At 37.4% G+C, this 12278-nt stretch overlaps 1 protein-coding gene across 4 annotated transcripts in view; it reads left to right on the top strand.

The window, feature by feature from the left end:
* The window catches only part of pcnx4 (pecanex 4), a 36577-nt gene that overhangs the window by 21490 nt on the left and 2809 nt on the right, over nucleotides 1–12278 (top strand). For all 4 annotated transcript variants that reach the window (XM_069916305.1, XM_069916306.1, XM_069916308.1 and 1 more), the window contains 7 exons: nucleotides 1665–2185; nucleotides 2778–2878; nucleotides 3953–4075; nucleotides 5968–6331; nucleotides 7119–7222; nucleotides 7571–8634; nucleotides 8743–8929. In XM_069916305.1, coding sequence (XP_069772406.1) covers nucleotides 1665–2185; nucleotides 2778–2878; nucleotides 3953–4075; nucleotides 5968–6331; nucleotides 7119–7222; nucleotides 7571–8634; nucleotides 8743–8929 — 2464 coding nt within the window. The remainder of the gene's footprint in view (nucleotides 1–1664; nucleotides 2186–2777; nucleotides 2879–3952; nucleotides 4076–5967; nucleotides 6332–7118; nucleotides 7223–7570; nucleotides 8635–8742; nucleotides 8930–12278) is intronic.

The following is a 12278-nucleotide window of genomic DNA, read 5'->3' as shown; positions in this document are numbered from 1 at the left end:
CCTCTGACTTCCTTGACCACTCCTTCCTTCCCACTAATCATCCTCCTGGCACCTACCCCTGTGACCGTAGGAGATGCTCCACTTTTGCCCACACCTCCTCCCTCACCACCATTGAAGGCCCCAAACAGTCCTTTCAGGTGAAGCAGCATTTCACTTGTGAATAAGCAGTGGTCATCTACTGCATCTGGTGCTCCCATTGTCTCCACTACATCAAAGAGACTGGATGCAGACTGGGAGATGGCTTTGTTGAGCACCTTGGCTCTGTCTGCTGCAATAGTGTGGATCTCTCAGTGGCCACCCATTTCAATCCCCCATCCCGTTTCCTTGCTGACATGTCCATGGTCTCTCACACACTGCTACACTGAGACCACCTCAAATTGGAGGAACCATGCCTCATCTTCTGACTGGGCACCTTCCAACCAGATGACATTAATATTGACTTCTCTGGCTTTCATTAAACCCCACTTCTTCCCCCGTTGCCTTCCCCAGCTCTGTCTCTCTTCCTTCCCTCCTTTTGCACAGACATAATAAATTCTTACCTCTCCCCATATCATATCTAATTAACACCTTTTTTTGGTCTGGATTCCTCCCCACAGCCAGTATTGTCTAAATTCTGAGATTTCCTATTTCTAGCTCATTCTGCTTAGTCCTTGAAGGGCTCCGGCCCAAAACGTCAACAGTATATCTTTGCTTTTTATGGACGCTTTAAAAAAAAAATGGCTTTGTTCCTCCAGCATTTCAATGTGTTTTTAACTACAATTACAGTGTATGCAGACCTGCGTGTTTCACACCTAACTATTTAAAACCAACAAAATTGTAAATTTCTAGTAAAGACAGAATATGCTAATGTAGTTTCAGCAGGAGTCCAGAATCAGGAAGCAAGTTAAGATTTTGGATCAATGATGCACACCATATATGTGAATGGTTAAATATGATGCTTTTAATTTCTTGTGGTATTCGAACAGATGACCTTCACAGTATGGCAGGTGGGCATTGCACAGCTCGAAAATAGAATGTATTGTGATTTACTGTAAGGCAAAGCACATTATGTGCATATATCAAAAAAATGCAAGTTGAAAAGAAACAATTTTGTGTTGATTTATTTCTTCCCCCCCCCCCCCCCCCCCCACCACATAAATTCTGTGAGTGAATTTTTGGGTGGTAAATTGTGAATTCTAGAAGAGAAAGTTTCCATTGCCCAAGAGGCTATAACGCAGAGATCACCTTTATTCTTGGTCTTTGCTAAGTAAACTGCTTCTGCAGGAATTGTGGTTTTAGTTTTTGCCTTTTTATCTTTAAAATATATTCAAGGCAGGAGGACTGAGCTCAATAGCAATTTTCTCTATCCCCAAACAACTGCTAGACTGATTCTTGTGATTATAAATCTTCTTTGAGTGAATCTTGCACTGCCATCATGCCTATTTTTCCTCAATATTCTTCTCTTCCAGCACTCCTTCGAGCAACAAAGCGGTTCAATTATTCCTCTTCCTCCACCCCACTCCTCTTTAATTTGATTTAATTTTTTTTGTAAAACATTGGAGAGAATTAACTGGTATCTATCAACCCAACATAATTGCACAATTTATGACTACATTATAATGGCTTCCTAGGAAGCAATTTTTAACCTTTGCTATGTTTGACATCTTGGCTTTTTATTTCTGCAGGCTTTTCATTATATTTAGTGTGTCAGCTGGAGTGGTGATCACAACGTTCTTTATTCCCAACACTCTCGGTGTAGTTCTCTTCACAACTGGAATGGGATTTATTCTTAGCCTTGATCTTGGTCAGATAGAGACTTCATTCAGATTCTGCTGCAGGACAGCTGATCCTTCTATGAAATATCCCAAAAGTGGCAGTCATCGAATTGGACGGCAGTTTGGCTGGAAAGAAATCTTGATTTATATTATTTTTCTTATAATGATACTTGCTGAAGCTGGATTATTACATTTCTTTGCAAGAGATTTAGCTACATCTGGAAGAAGTCCACAGACCATATTAAGCTATATCTTAATAATTACGTTAGTAGGATGGAAGATTTGCCAAGAGATTCAAGGAGCATTTATTTTATTTGGATTATTTCGGAATCCTTTCTTTCCTAAAGGCATACGAACTGTTGAAGTCTTTAAGCAGAAACGAGCAATATTGATGAGGGTTGCATTGATACAAAGGATTCTTCTTAATTTTGGTATGTTGCCTAAAAGAATAATACATTTGATGACTGATGCTACCTGTTTTTATATCTGTGCCATTCTCTTTCCTCTTTTAATTTCCCTTTCTGTTTCCCTTTCTCTTTCATAAGTATTTACTGAATTGGTTGGACCAAATTACTAAATGGTTAGACTCTCTAGTGTTGCGATATTTGTCACTTACCAGGCTTTTCCTTAATGTTATCTAGGTCTTGCTGCATCCAGGCATGGACTGTTTAATATTCTGAACAGATATGAATGGAATTGTATAATCATGAGTGGATATACTAAAACCTTTGTAATTCTAATGCACAGTGCTGAACAGTAATAAAACATTATTTTTCTCAAAGTCCCACTTTGCATGTGGTTATACTTCCAAACTATATAATTGTAACCTAACAGTATGTAAACACTTTGGAAAGATATTTGAGTTTTTTTTTATTTGTATTGGTGATTTTAGGAAAATTCTTGGATACAAAATTGAGAGTCTGGTAACTTTTTACTCTTATTATTGCCAACATTGTGATTAAATATTCAGTACTTTGGACCATAGTGGGATTTTGCTTTTCTAATGATAATTTGTTGTTGCAGTCTCTCCATTTGCCATGTTAGCCTTTCTTTCAGTGGATACTTCACTACAGTATCTCCATACAGCATCCCTTTGTATTGGATTCACACGAGCTTTTCGCATGGTAAGTTGTGTTTTGTTTTGGCCGCACTTAAATTTTACATTTTTACAATTCCTTCTACATTTTCATTGTGCCCACATTGAAATTGAAATTGATGTCAATCTTACAGTTTACATTTTATTGTCCATTTAGTTTTTAGAATAAATGCACTTCTCCATCTTATTAAATATGATTTAGAAACTTGTAGTTAAACTTTTCTACCCTCTCTTTGCTTAAGATAGATAAGTTGTATGTGATTGTAGCAGAATTTGGAGGCATTTTACTTGTACCTTGATGAGAGATTTGAAATGTAAATATTTGGATGATTTTAAGTTGTAGTACTTGTCTATTGCCTGAAGAAGATGGCTTGGCTATCCAAGTACATGTAGATTTTGAACACCCTGAAAAGGGTATTTTGGCTTGTACTTTTATAATTGTAAGGGTAAAGGTTCCATTATTGTCACGTAATACTACATTTGAAATGTAACAAATTGAAATTCTTTAACCTTGTCTACCGTAAGGAAGACAGAGAGTTGCCACTGTCAAGTGCCTCTCACAGAGATGAGACCCCATGAGGAATGAACTCGTGATCCCTGGTTTACAAGACCAGTGCTCTAACCACTGATCTATTGAAGCCTTTGGAATTTTATTCTGCTCTACTATTGGAGAGAAAGTAATTTTGGCTCTTTTCTCAGACCCATCTTTTTAACCTTTCCTAATTGGTCTCTGTTGAACTAAATATTTTAATCCACTCTTTGTGGTTCCAACATTATGTGCCTCAATAGGATTCTTTGTTTTGGATGGTTCAAGGGGCCATGTTATTGCTTATCCTGATTACACCGTCCCAGAGTCCTGCAGTCGTTTCCTAAAAGCTCACAAATGATATATGGGCATCTGTAAGCCCAGTGAGTAGTAAACAATGCTCATTTGCTGCCAGTATGCAAGATTCAAGCCACTGTGTTAGTCCATCGACTTCATTTTCAGAAGATCTTACTTTTTTTACTAAATAACTTAAGGATGAGTTTTCACACAGAGCAATTATGGCTGTTTTTGGTAGAACCCATTTTTTGTATTTATAACCTGTCTCTGTTTAAATAGGTGTGGCAAAATACAGAAAATGCATTATTGGAAGTGGTCATGATAGCAATTGTGCGACTTGCCACATTGCATTCAAGTTTGGTATGGTGGAACAACTTGGGCACAGGAATTCAACTTTTAATGGTAACTTTAAAAAAAAAAAAAATCTGGTCAGTTATTTACCTCCGCATAGATCTTAACAGAATACAGCTTAATTAGAGTCGTATTGAACAGAAACAGGCCCTTCGGCCCAACTTTTCCACGGTGGTGATGATGCCCATCTGAGCAAGTCCAATTTGCCTGAACTTGCCCCATGTCGAAGCACGGTTTGCAAAGTGGTTAGCGCCAGACTAGTGACATGTGTTCAGTTCCGGTGCAATGTATGTTCACAGAAGTTTGTACATTCTCCCCGTGACTTGTGGGTTTTCCCCAGGTTCTCCGGTTCCCCCCCACCTCCCCCCACTCTCCAAAAACTTATGGGGTTGGTAGGTTATTTGGATGTAATTGGCCTGCAAATAAATGCTAAACAAATTGGCCAGTTTCTACTATGTATTGTTAAATTTAAATTCTTTTAACCCTTTCATATTCATGCACTCATTCAAATGACTTTTAAATGTCATAACTGTATCCACCTCTACTACTTCCTCTGGCAACTTGTTTCATTTGTGGACCACCCTTTGGTCCATTTTAAATCTTGTCCCACTTCCCACCTTGAACCCATGTCATCTTGATGTAGATGTTCTTACCCAGGGGAAAAGGTTGTGACTATTCAAGGTAGGTCTTGGCTGTGGAGGCAAATAAACCTTGTCTACGTTTCTTCTGATTTTGTTTACCTCTATAAGGACACCTGTCAGCCATCTATGCTCCATGGAAAAACAATCTTAACCTATCTAGTCTCTCTCTATAATAAAAGTCCTCCAGTCCTCATAACACTTTGTAAATTTTATTAGCATCCTTTCCATTTTAATGTCCTCTTCCTATTACAAAGTGACCAGAATTGCGCCAGTTTTTAAAAATGAGGCCTTGTCAATGTCCTGCACAATTGTAACATCCTAAATTCTGTTCTTAATGGCCTGACTGATAATGGCAAGGATGCCAAATGCCTTCATCACCCTGTCTGTTGTTGCTCTCATGGGAAAAATGTAGTGTACTCCTAGATTTCTCTATAACATTCCCCAGGGCCCTGCCATTGTACAAGTCCTGCCCTAGTTTGTTTTAACAAAAAGCATCACCTTCCACATATCCAGATAGAACAGATGATGGCACAGTGGATCAAAATCCCATTGTAACCATGCATCTGTATATTTTCATCCAGATAATTTTTATAAATGGTGAAGAACATCACCAATCTTTGGCAGTTCACTTGTCACAGGCCTCCAATTTGAAAAATAACCCTCCAGCTCCATCTTCTTTCTCTTACTGACAAACCAATTCTGTATCTAATTGGCTAGCTTATTCTGGGTTCCATATGGAACCTTGTCTAAGGCCTTGCTAAAGCCCATAAAGACAACATCTACTGCCCTCATAATTCTTCAAAAAAAAATCTCAAATCAGGTTAGTGGGGCAAATGATGACTTTCTTGATATCATTGAATTAACTTTGTAGATAATTCCGCTCATTTAAAAAGTATTAAGTTTCTAATGAGCAAAGAAACTGAATTTTTATGTGTCCTAATGACTGTTTCGATAACATTCTAGCAGTTATTTTGTTGTGCACCACGTACTAAGGTGTTTTTTTAAATGCCTTAATGCTGTTAATGGGATACATAATAAGTTATAATCAAATGTAAATTAAGTTTTTCAATAATTCACCATTGACTAGATGGGCCAAAGGGCCTGTTTTTGTGCTGTTCTTTGTTTCTAACATCAAGCAAAGCACCTTTAATTTCATATTCTAAGGGAATATGATTTGTAGTAAATACAAACTGTCCTTTAATTATGATTTTGTAGCTATTTTGACAAAGGATCCTATGTGCTGCTTAATATTTTCATCAAAATTTGCAAAGTCCTATAAAATTATTTTATTTTATTTTGTAGATTGGTATTATACGAGATCGCTTATTTCAAGCAATTTCCAAGCTCAAGTTCGCTTTGACTGTACTCATCTCCTCTTGGACAGAGAAGAAGCAACGTCGCAAATCATCTAGTGCCATAATCATTTTGAATATTATTTTGTTTCCAGTTGTGTTAATGATCATAGCTCTTGCTTCAGCACTTTCGGCCCCTTTGCTTCCATTGTTTACACTTCCAGTTTTTTTGGTGGGATTTCCGCGACCCAATAAAAGTTGGCCTGGATCTGTTGGTTCTGCTGCATGTCTGTGTCCTGATTCAGTATATTACCAGCATATGAAACACAATTTGGCTGCAGCATTTTGTACAGCATTTTCCGCTGGTAGCTTGGGTAGGTAACGAAGAATTACAAATTCCATTGTTGTTCCTCTGTAGTCCATTGAACTTCAAAGTTCAATTTCAAAAGTTGCTTATAGACAAGTGAAACTCTTAAATCCAAACAACTTCATACAAGTTCTCCAATTTATGTATTCTAAGCGCTAATTATCTGAATATTTACCAAAACAGTATAACTTTAAAGTTGCTTTTAATTTATATGTTTTAATTTTGTTTTCAAATTGACCATTACAATATGTGCTTCATAGTACATCTGTTAACATTAATAACTTAAAATGTTTTTAAGTCTATACCACCTGGAGATCAATCTAATTGACTACTGATGAACGTAAAATAAGTTATCACATTGGATGCAGTAGACTGAAATTCTTCCTGACTAGAATGGAAAAAATAGTATTTGAATATTATAATTACTTGAGATGCTTTTGTGATTCTAAATTATTATTTGTCATTCTTGAAACAAGTTTATGCTTTGTGTAAATTTGAGTTATGTATTTGTGTTCAGATTCGGTCATTTAATAATGAGTGATGGGTATTTTGTTAATGTTAAAATAGACATACTGGAACTGCATATTAATTTTAATTCATTGACAAGATTGGCATTTTGCTGTCAAGGCCAGCATTGCTAATTGTGTATTTCTTCTATTGCTAATCACCCTTGAGCTGGTGTAGATTGCCTTGAACTACAGAATTCCACACTCTCATGGCCAGATTTTGAATGGAACACTATATACGATGCACTTAACAATATACTTAACAACCGTTTGATATTTTATTTCAAGGGAATCCTACACCTGGCTCTCATTACCTGTGCCGCTTTCAGGACCGTCTCGTATGGGTTTTGATTTTGGAAAGAGGTTTTGGGTATTGCTGCGTTAACATTAAGGTATGTCTCCATTATCTATCAAAAAAATTTTCATGATGCTTATTAAGACACCCTTCTGTTATTAAAGGTATGTGGATGATGAGATACAATGCTGCTTGTTATTAACTGTCCCGTAACAAATTTGTTATACCGGATGTCATGCATTCTAAACTAGTGGTGCCGAAGATTGATTAAAAACTGATGGTCAATTAACCTTGATAATTATAGTTCACCAAGGTTACATTTTTTGCCTTAGAAATTTCTAAAATGATTTAATTGTTTACCCAAAATTAGATACAAGTTTGTACATATTGCCAGTTTCAAAATGATTTTTGTTTAACAAGAAGTAACTGTTTGGTTATTTATCAGGGTTTAGAGCTACAAGAAACCTCTTGTCACACTGTTGAAGCTCGACGAGTGGATGAAGTGTTTGAAATGAGCTTTGAACAAAATGAGCATGCAAGAACTTGCTTTTTAAATCAACATTTTAGCAACATCTTGACTCCAGCCACTGTAGTACCAGTGCAGGTTTACTCTGATGGACGGAATGTATTAACAGGAATTATTGACTCTCTGGAAAATTTAAAACATTTAAAGGAAGATTTTGCTAAAGTTTTTATATGGGTACTTTTGCATCATATTAATAATAAATCTAAACCTGATATTCAAGACCATATGCCACTACAACAAAAGACAACTTGGTTAGAAGAGAATACAGTTGCATCATTGCAAACAGAATCTTCTCAAGGTCCTAAAGATTCCAGCAGTATAAATTCAGAACTATTTTCTGATTGGTCAGATGAAGAAATATTTGAATTAGAGCCCATTGGAAATAAGAGTGGAATACATCCAGTTAAAAACATTACAGATATGCAACAAATGACAACAAAACCTGTTGTAACATCCATTCCTGGGAGTCTTGAAACACAAAGCATATCTTCATATGTAAATAATGAAGAATTACCAAAAAGAACAACCATGTATGGACTTCCTGCTACTGATAAAGGAAAACCTGGATTATTGGAAACAAGTACCCACAAAATGATCCCAGTGGTTATTTTCAGTTCTCCTTACTCGCATCGGCTAAAGGTGCCAGAGAATTGGCAATCAGGGCCTTTTTCTTCTCTACTGCTTCAAGAATTGCTGAAATCTTTCCCTGAGGAATGGTATTCATTTGTTCTTAGTCTTTTAGATGTGTTCCACTCTGATGAGAAACCATCCATTATCCTTGAAGTAATAGGCGATGCAACTTTGAAGGATATGTATTCCCATGTGGTAATGACTTGTTATGGTGTAATGTTAGGAACTGACTCCTCAATCCCCAGTCCCAATCAGGTCTTCAAGGTGTATTCTGGTGATATACCTGGGTCTTTGGCTTTAGATTGGCTGATTCAAAAACCAGAGCTGCTTAAACTTGCATTAAAGGCATTCAGGTAATTAAAATACTCCAAAGAAGCACTTTACCATTCAGATTTCTTGGTTGATGCATCTAGTTTCTTAAATGAAGTGTGTGCTCATAGTGAAATGTTTCTTTCTGATAGATATACTTTCAAGCTGATGTTTGACCAAGCCAGTCTAGGTCCAGTTGAAAATTTTGCTGAATTAGTGAATTACCTGGAAGAATATGATAGAAACTGGTTTATTGGAATGGTGTCAGAGCCTCTGTGGCAGCAAGCAGTGTTACAGGAGAAACCATATCTCTTTTCCTTGGGATATGATCCCAGTCTGGTGAGTACTGCAAAATGGGAGATTTTTCTTTTTATACCCTATTTTTATTATACAGGTATTTTATTGTAAAGCAATGATTTTTATTATTTTTAGAAAGCTCAAACAATAGTCACCCAACATTTTGACATCCTTCATCCTTCAGAAATGAAAATAATTTTTGATTTTACACATTTTAACTGGATCAATGTGCAAAAGTGAAAATTGGATTATATTGTTTCCTATTCATTAGCGGGGTCCCTGATTAGCCAGCCATAATTGACTTTTTTTTATTTTTAGTCATAGGAGACCTTGTAGTATGTGGAGGCAGAGGGATAGTTAACATTTTGGGTCAAGACCCTGTGCTGTTTTTAAGCTCCAAATTCTAGCATCTGCTGTCTCTTCTATTTCTATTTGCAGTCCTCTCTGGATTCAGTATTTTGATTCTTAAGTTAATTGGTAGCACATTCTAAAGAGTCCAGGGACCTGAGTTCAGAATCTAAGATTATGTTTCATTGGTTGTTGGAGGGATTGCTGTTTCACTAACCATGCCCTTTTTCGAATGAAATTTTAAACCAAAGCTCTGTCTGCCCACATGGGAGATATAAAGTGTCCTGTTGCAAACTTGGAAGAAGATAGGACAAGTTACATCGTTTTCATGGATCTCAAAAAGGATTTGTCTGCATTTGCTCAAATCACTCTCAACCAGCCATTCTCAACAGGCATCTAATTGTACAAGTACAACCTGATGAAACAACGTTCTCCGGTCCTCTTTCCTTCTCCCCAGCCTTTTAATTCAGGCACCTGCTTACTTTTCACTCATACCTTGACAAAGGGGTCAGGCCCGAATTGCCAGTTATATATTTTTATATGCCTTTACCTCCTATGGATGCTGTGAGACCTGCTGACTTCCTCCAGCATTTCTGTGTTTTTACTGTAATCACAGCGTCTGCAGACTTTTGTGTTTTGTGCCCTTTTTCGAATGAAATCTTAAATCAAAGCTCTGTCTGTCCACATGGAGATATAAAGTGTCCTGTTGCAAACTTGGAAGAAGATAGGACAAGTTGCATTGTTTTCATGGATCTCAAAAAAATTCTTCCGTCTTTATTTTGGAATCTTAAACTCCCCTGCAGAGGGGACAATAATGACTATAAATATGAGTAATGGGGCAACTGTAAATCACAAAAGCAAGTGAATGGTATTAGTTTGCTGCTGATTGCAAAGTTTGGGCTAAAGTGATTAATCAGAGCATGCTGAGAATTAGATCAATAGAGTGAGGATTCTTTTAGATATTGTGATGGAATTTGCAGTCTATTCTGCCTTGCTATGTGGTGCATAGCTTTATGAGCATTGCTCACTTCAGCCTTATTTCCCATTCCCATTATGATTGATATCTTCTTCTAGTCCTTTATTGCTTTCATGCTCTTCCTATGGTCTTGCCATATTACAAAATCGAATTTAGCCTAAACTCTAATGCAATTCCACAATTCAAATTACAGTTCTCATCTCCAATTTCAAATACCTTCTGTTCTTTCATCTTTCCAGATATATGCCCCCTCCCCCATGATCTGATCTCTGTTGAAAGATTGCCCTCTTTTTTGCCATTAAACCAACATATCTAGAACTGAATTACCTCTTGCTATTATCAAAAAATATGTTCAGAACTTATTTATAATTTACTTCAGGTCCAATTGTAAATTTTTGTTGATTGAGATGCTGAATAAATGTAAGGTGATATTTTAAATGATTTTTCTTTTGTGCAAAAACATTACATTATATCATTATTTTTTGGACAAATCACACCCGAATGATAGAAATGACATTCCTCCTCTCATTTCTGCAACATCAGTCAATAAGATCACTCCTGATCCTTTTCCTCAATGCCATTTTTTTGCACTAACCCCTATATCTTCCTATGCCCTTTATATCCAAATATCTATTGAATTATCTTGAAAATATTTAGTGGCTTTTCCCTGTTGTGAAGAGAATTTCAACTAAACTCAATTCCAGATAAAGACATTTCTTTTCCTCTCAGCTCTGATTGTCAACCCCTTATTTTGAATGCTTAACCCTTGTTTTTTACATCCCAGCCAGGGAAGCAATATCCTCGCATCCATCTGTCAAGCCCCACTTGAATATTTCAGTAACATCACTTCTTGTTCTTCTATTTGGTTTACTTCACTCAAAGCACATCTCCCACTTCCAGCCAATAAATAATCACAATGAATCCTCATTATACTCAGTCCTTTACAAATATGTTCAATTTTGTGGAAGGAGATCATGCCTGTATCCAGTTTTCTCAGTTGGGCTCTATAAAATTGCATAAAGTTTCTTATACTCCAATCAATTTGCAATAATGACTAACATTTTCCTCAACTTGAAGTGGTTGACATAAAAGAACATTCTGGTCTCTGCAAAAACCAATACCCTTTGATCTCTCACCATTTAAAAATGCTCTTTTCTGTGCATTTTACATACCAAAGTTTGAATTAACTTTTTTCCAAATTCTCTCATACTCCCATCATCCAACTGTGGAAAAAAGATTGTTGGGGCTCAGCTCACTAGCTCGAGCTTCCCAAACCAGTGGTTTTCAAACCTTTTCTTTCCATTCACATACCACCTTAAGTAATCCCTATGCCATAGGAAAAAACACACAATGCTGGAGAAGTTCAGGTCAGTGTCCTTTATGTAGCAAAGGTAAAAATACATAACCGATGTTTCAGGCTTGAACCCTTCATCAAGGTATGAGAGAATGCTAGCAGGTGTCTGAACAAAAAGGTAGTGGGGAGGAGGGTGATAAAGGAAGGAGCTGATAGGTGGAGAGAGGAGGAACAGGACAGCAACAATGAGGGGGAGGGGAGGAAGGATGGCTGGATGGGTAAGGGGAAGGGAGGAGAGAACTGGAAAGACTAGATAGGGGAGGGGAAAGAAAAGGTAAGCAAGTTTAGCAGAAAGCAGAGAAGTCAATGTTAAGGCCTTCTGGCTGGAGAGGGCCCAGACAGAAAATAAGGTGTTGTTCCTCCAATCTGTGGGTGGTCAGGGTGGGATAGAACATAAGGCCATGGACAGACTCAGAATTGAAATGGTTGGCTATTGGGATGTCGCTGTGGTTGTGGACTGAGAGGAGGTGCTGAGCGAAGCGATTTCCCAATCTGCGACTGGTTTCTTCGATGTAGAGAAGGCCACAAAGGGAGCACCAGATGAAGTAAATAAGTCGAATGGATGTACAAGCGGTGGTGGAGAGTCACAGTCATGGAAGTAAGCCCGAAGGCAATGGAAGAAGAGTTTGGCTTTGCAGCATGCGCAGAACTCATTGGGCTATAGGTAGAGGAGGACGAAGGTGAGGCCTCCACTGAGAACCATGCTCTGTGAT

The sequence above is a fragment of the Narcine bancroftii genome, chromosome 2 (assembly GCF_036971445.1).
Source record: "Narcine bancroftii isolate sNarBan1 chromosome 2, sNarBan1.hap1, whole genome shotgun sequence".
Taxonomy (NCBI): Eukaryota; Metazoa; Chordata; class Chondrichthyes; order Torpediniformes; family Narcinidae; genus Narcine; species Narcine bancroftii.
Note: the sequence above shows the minus strand (reverse complement) of the source record. Positions and strands in the feature narration are given on the sequence as shown.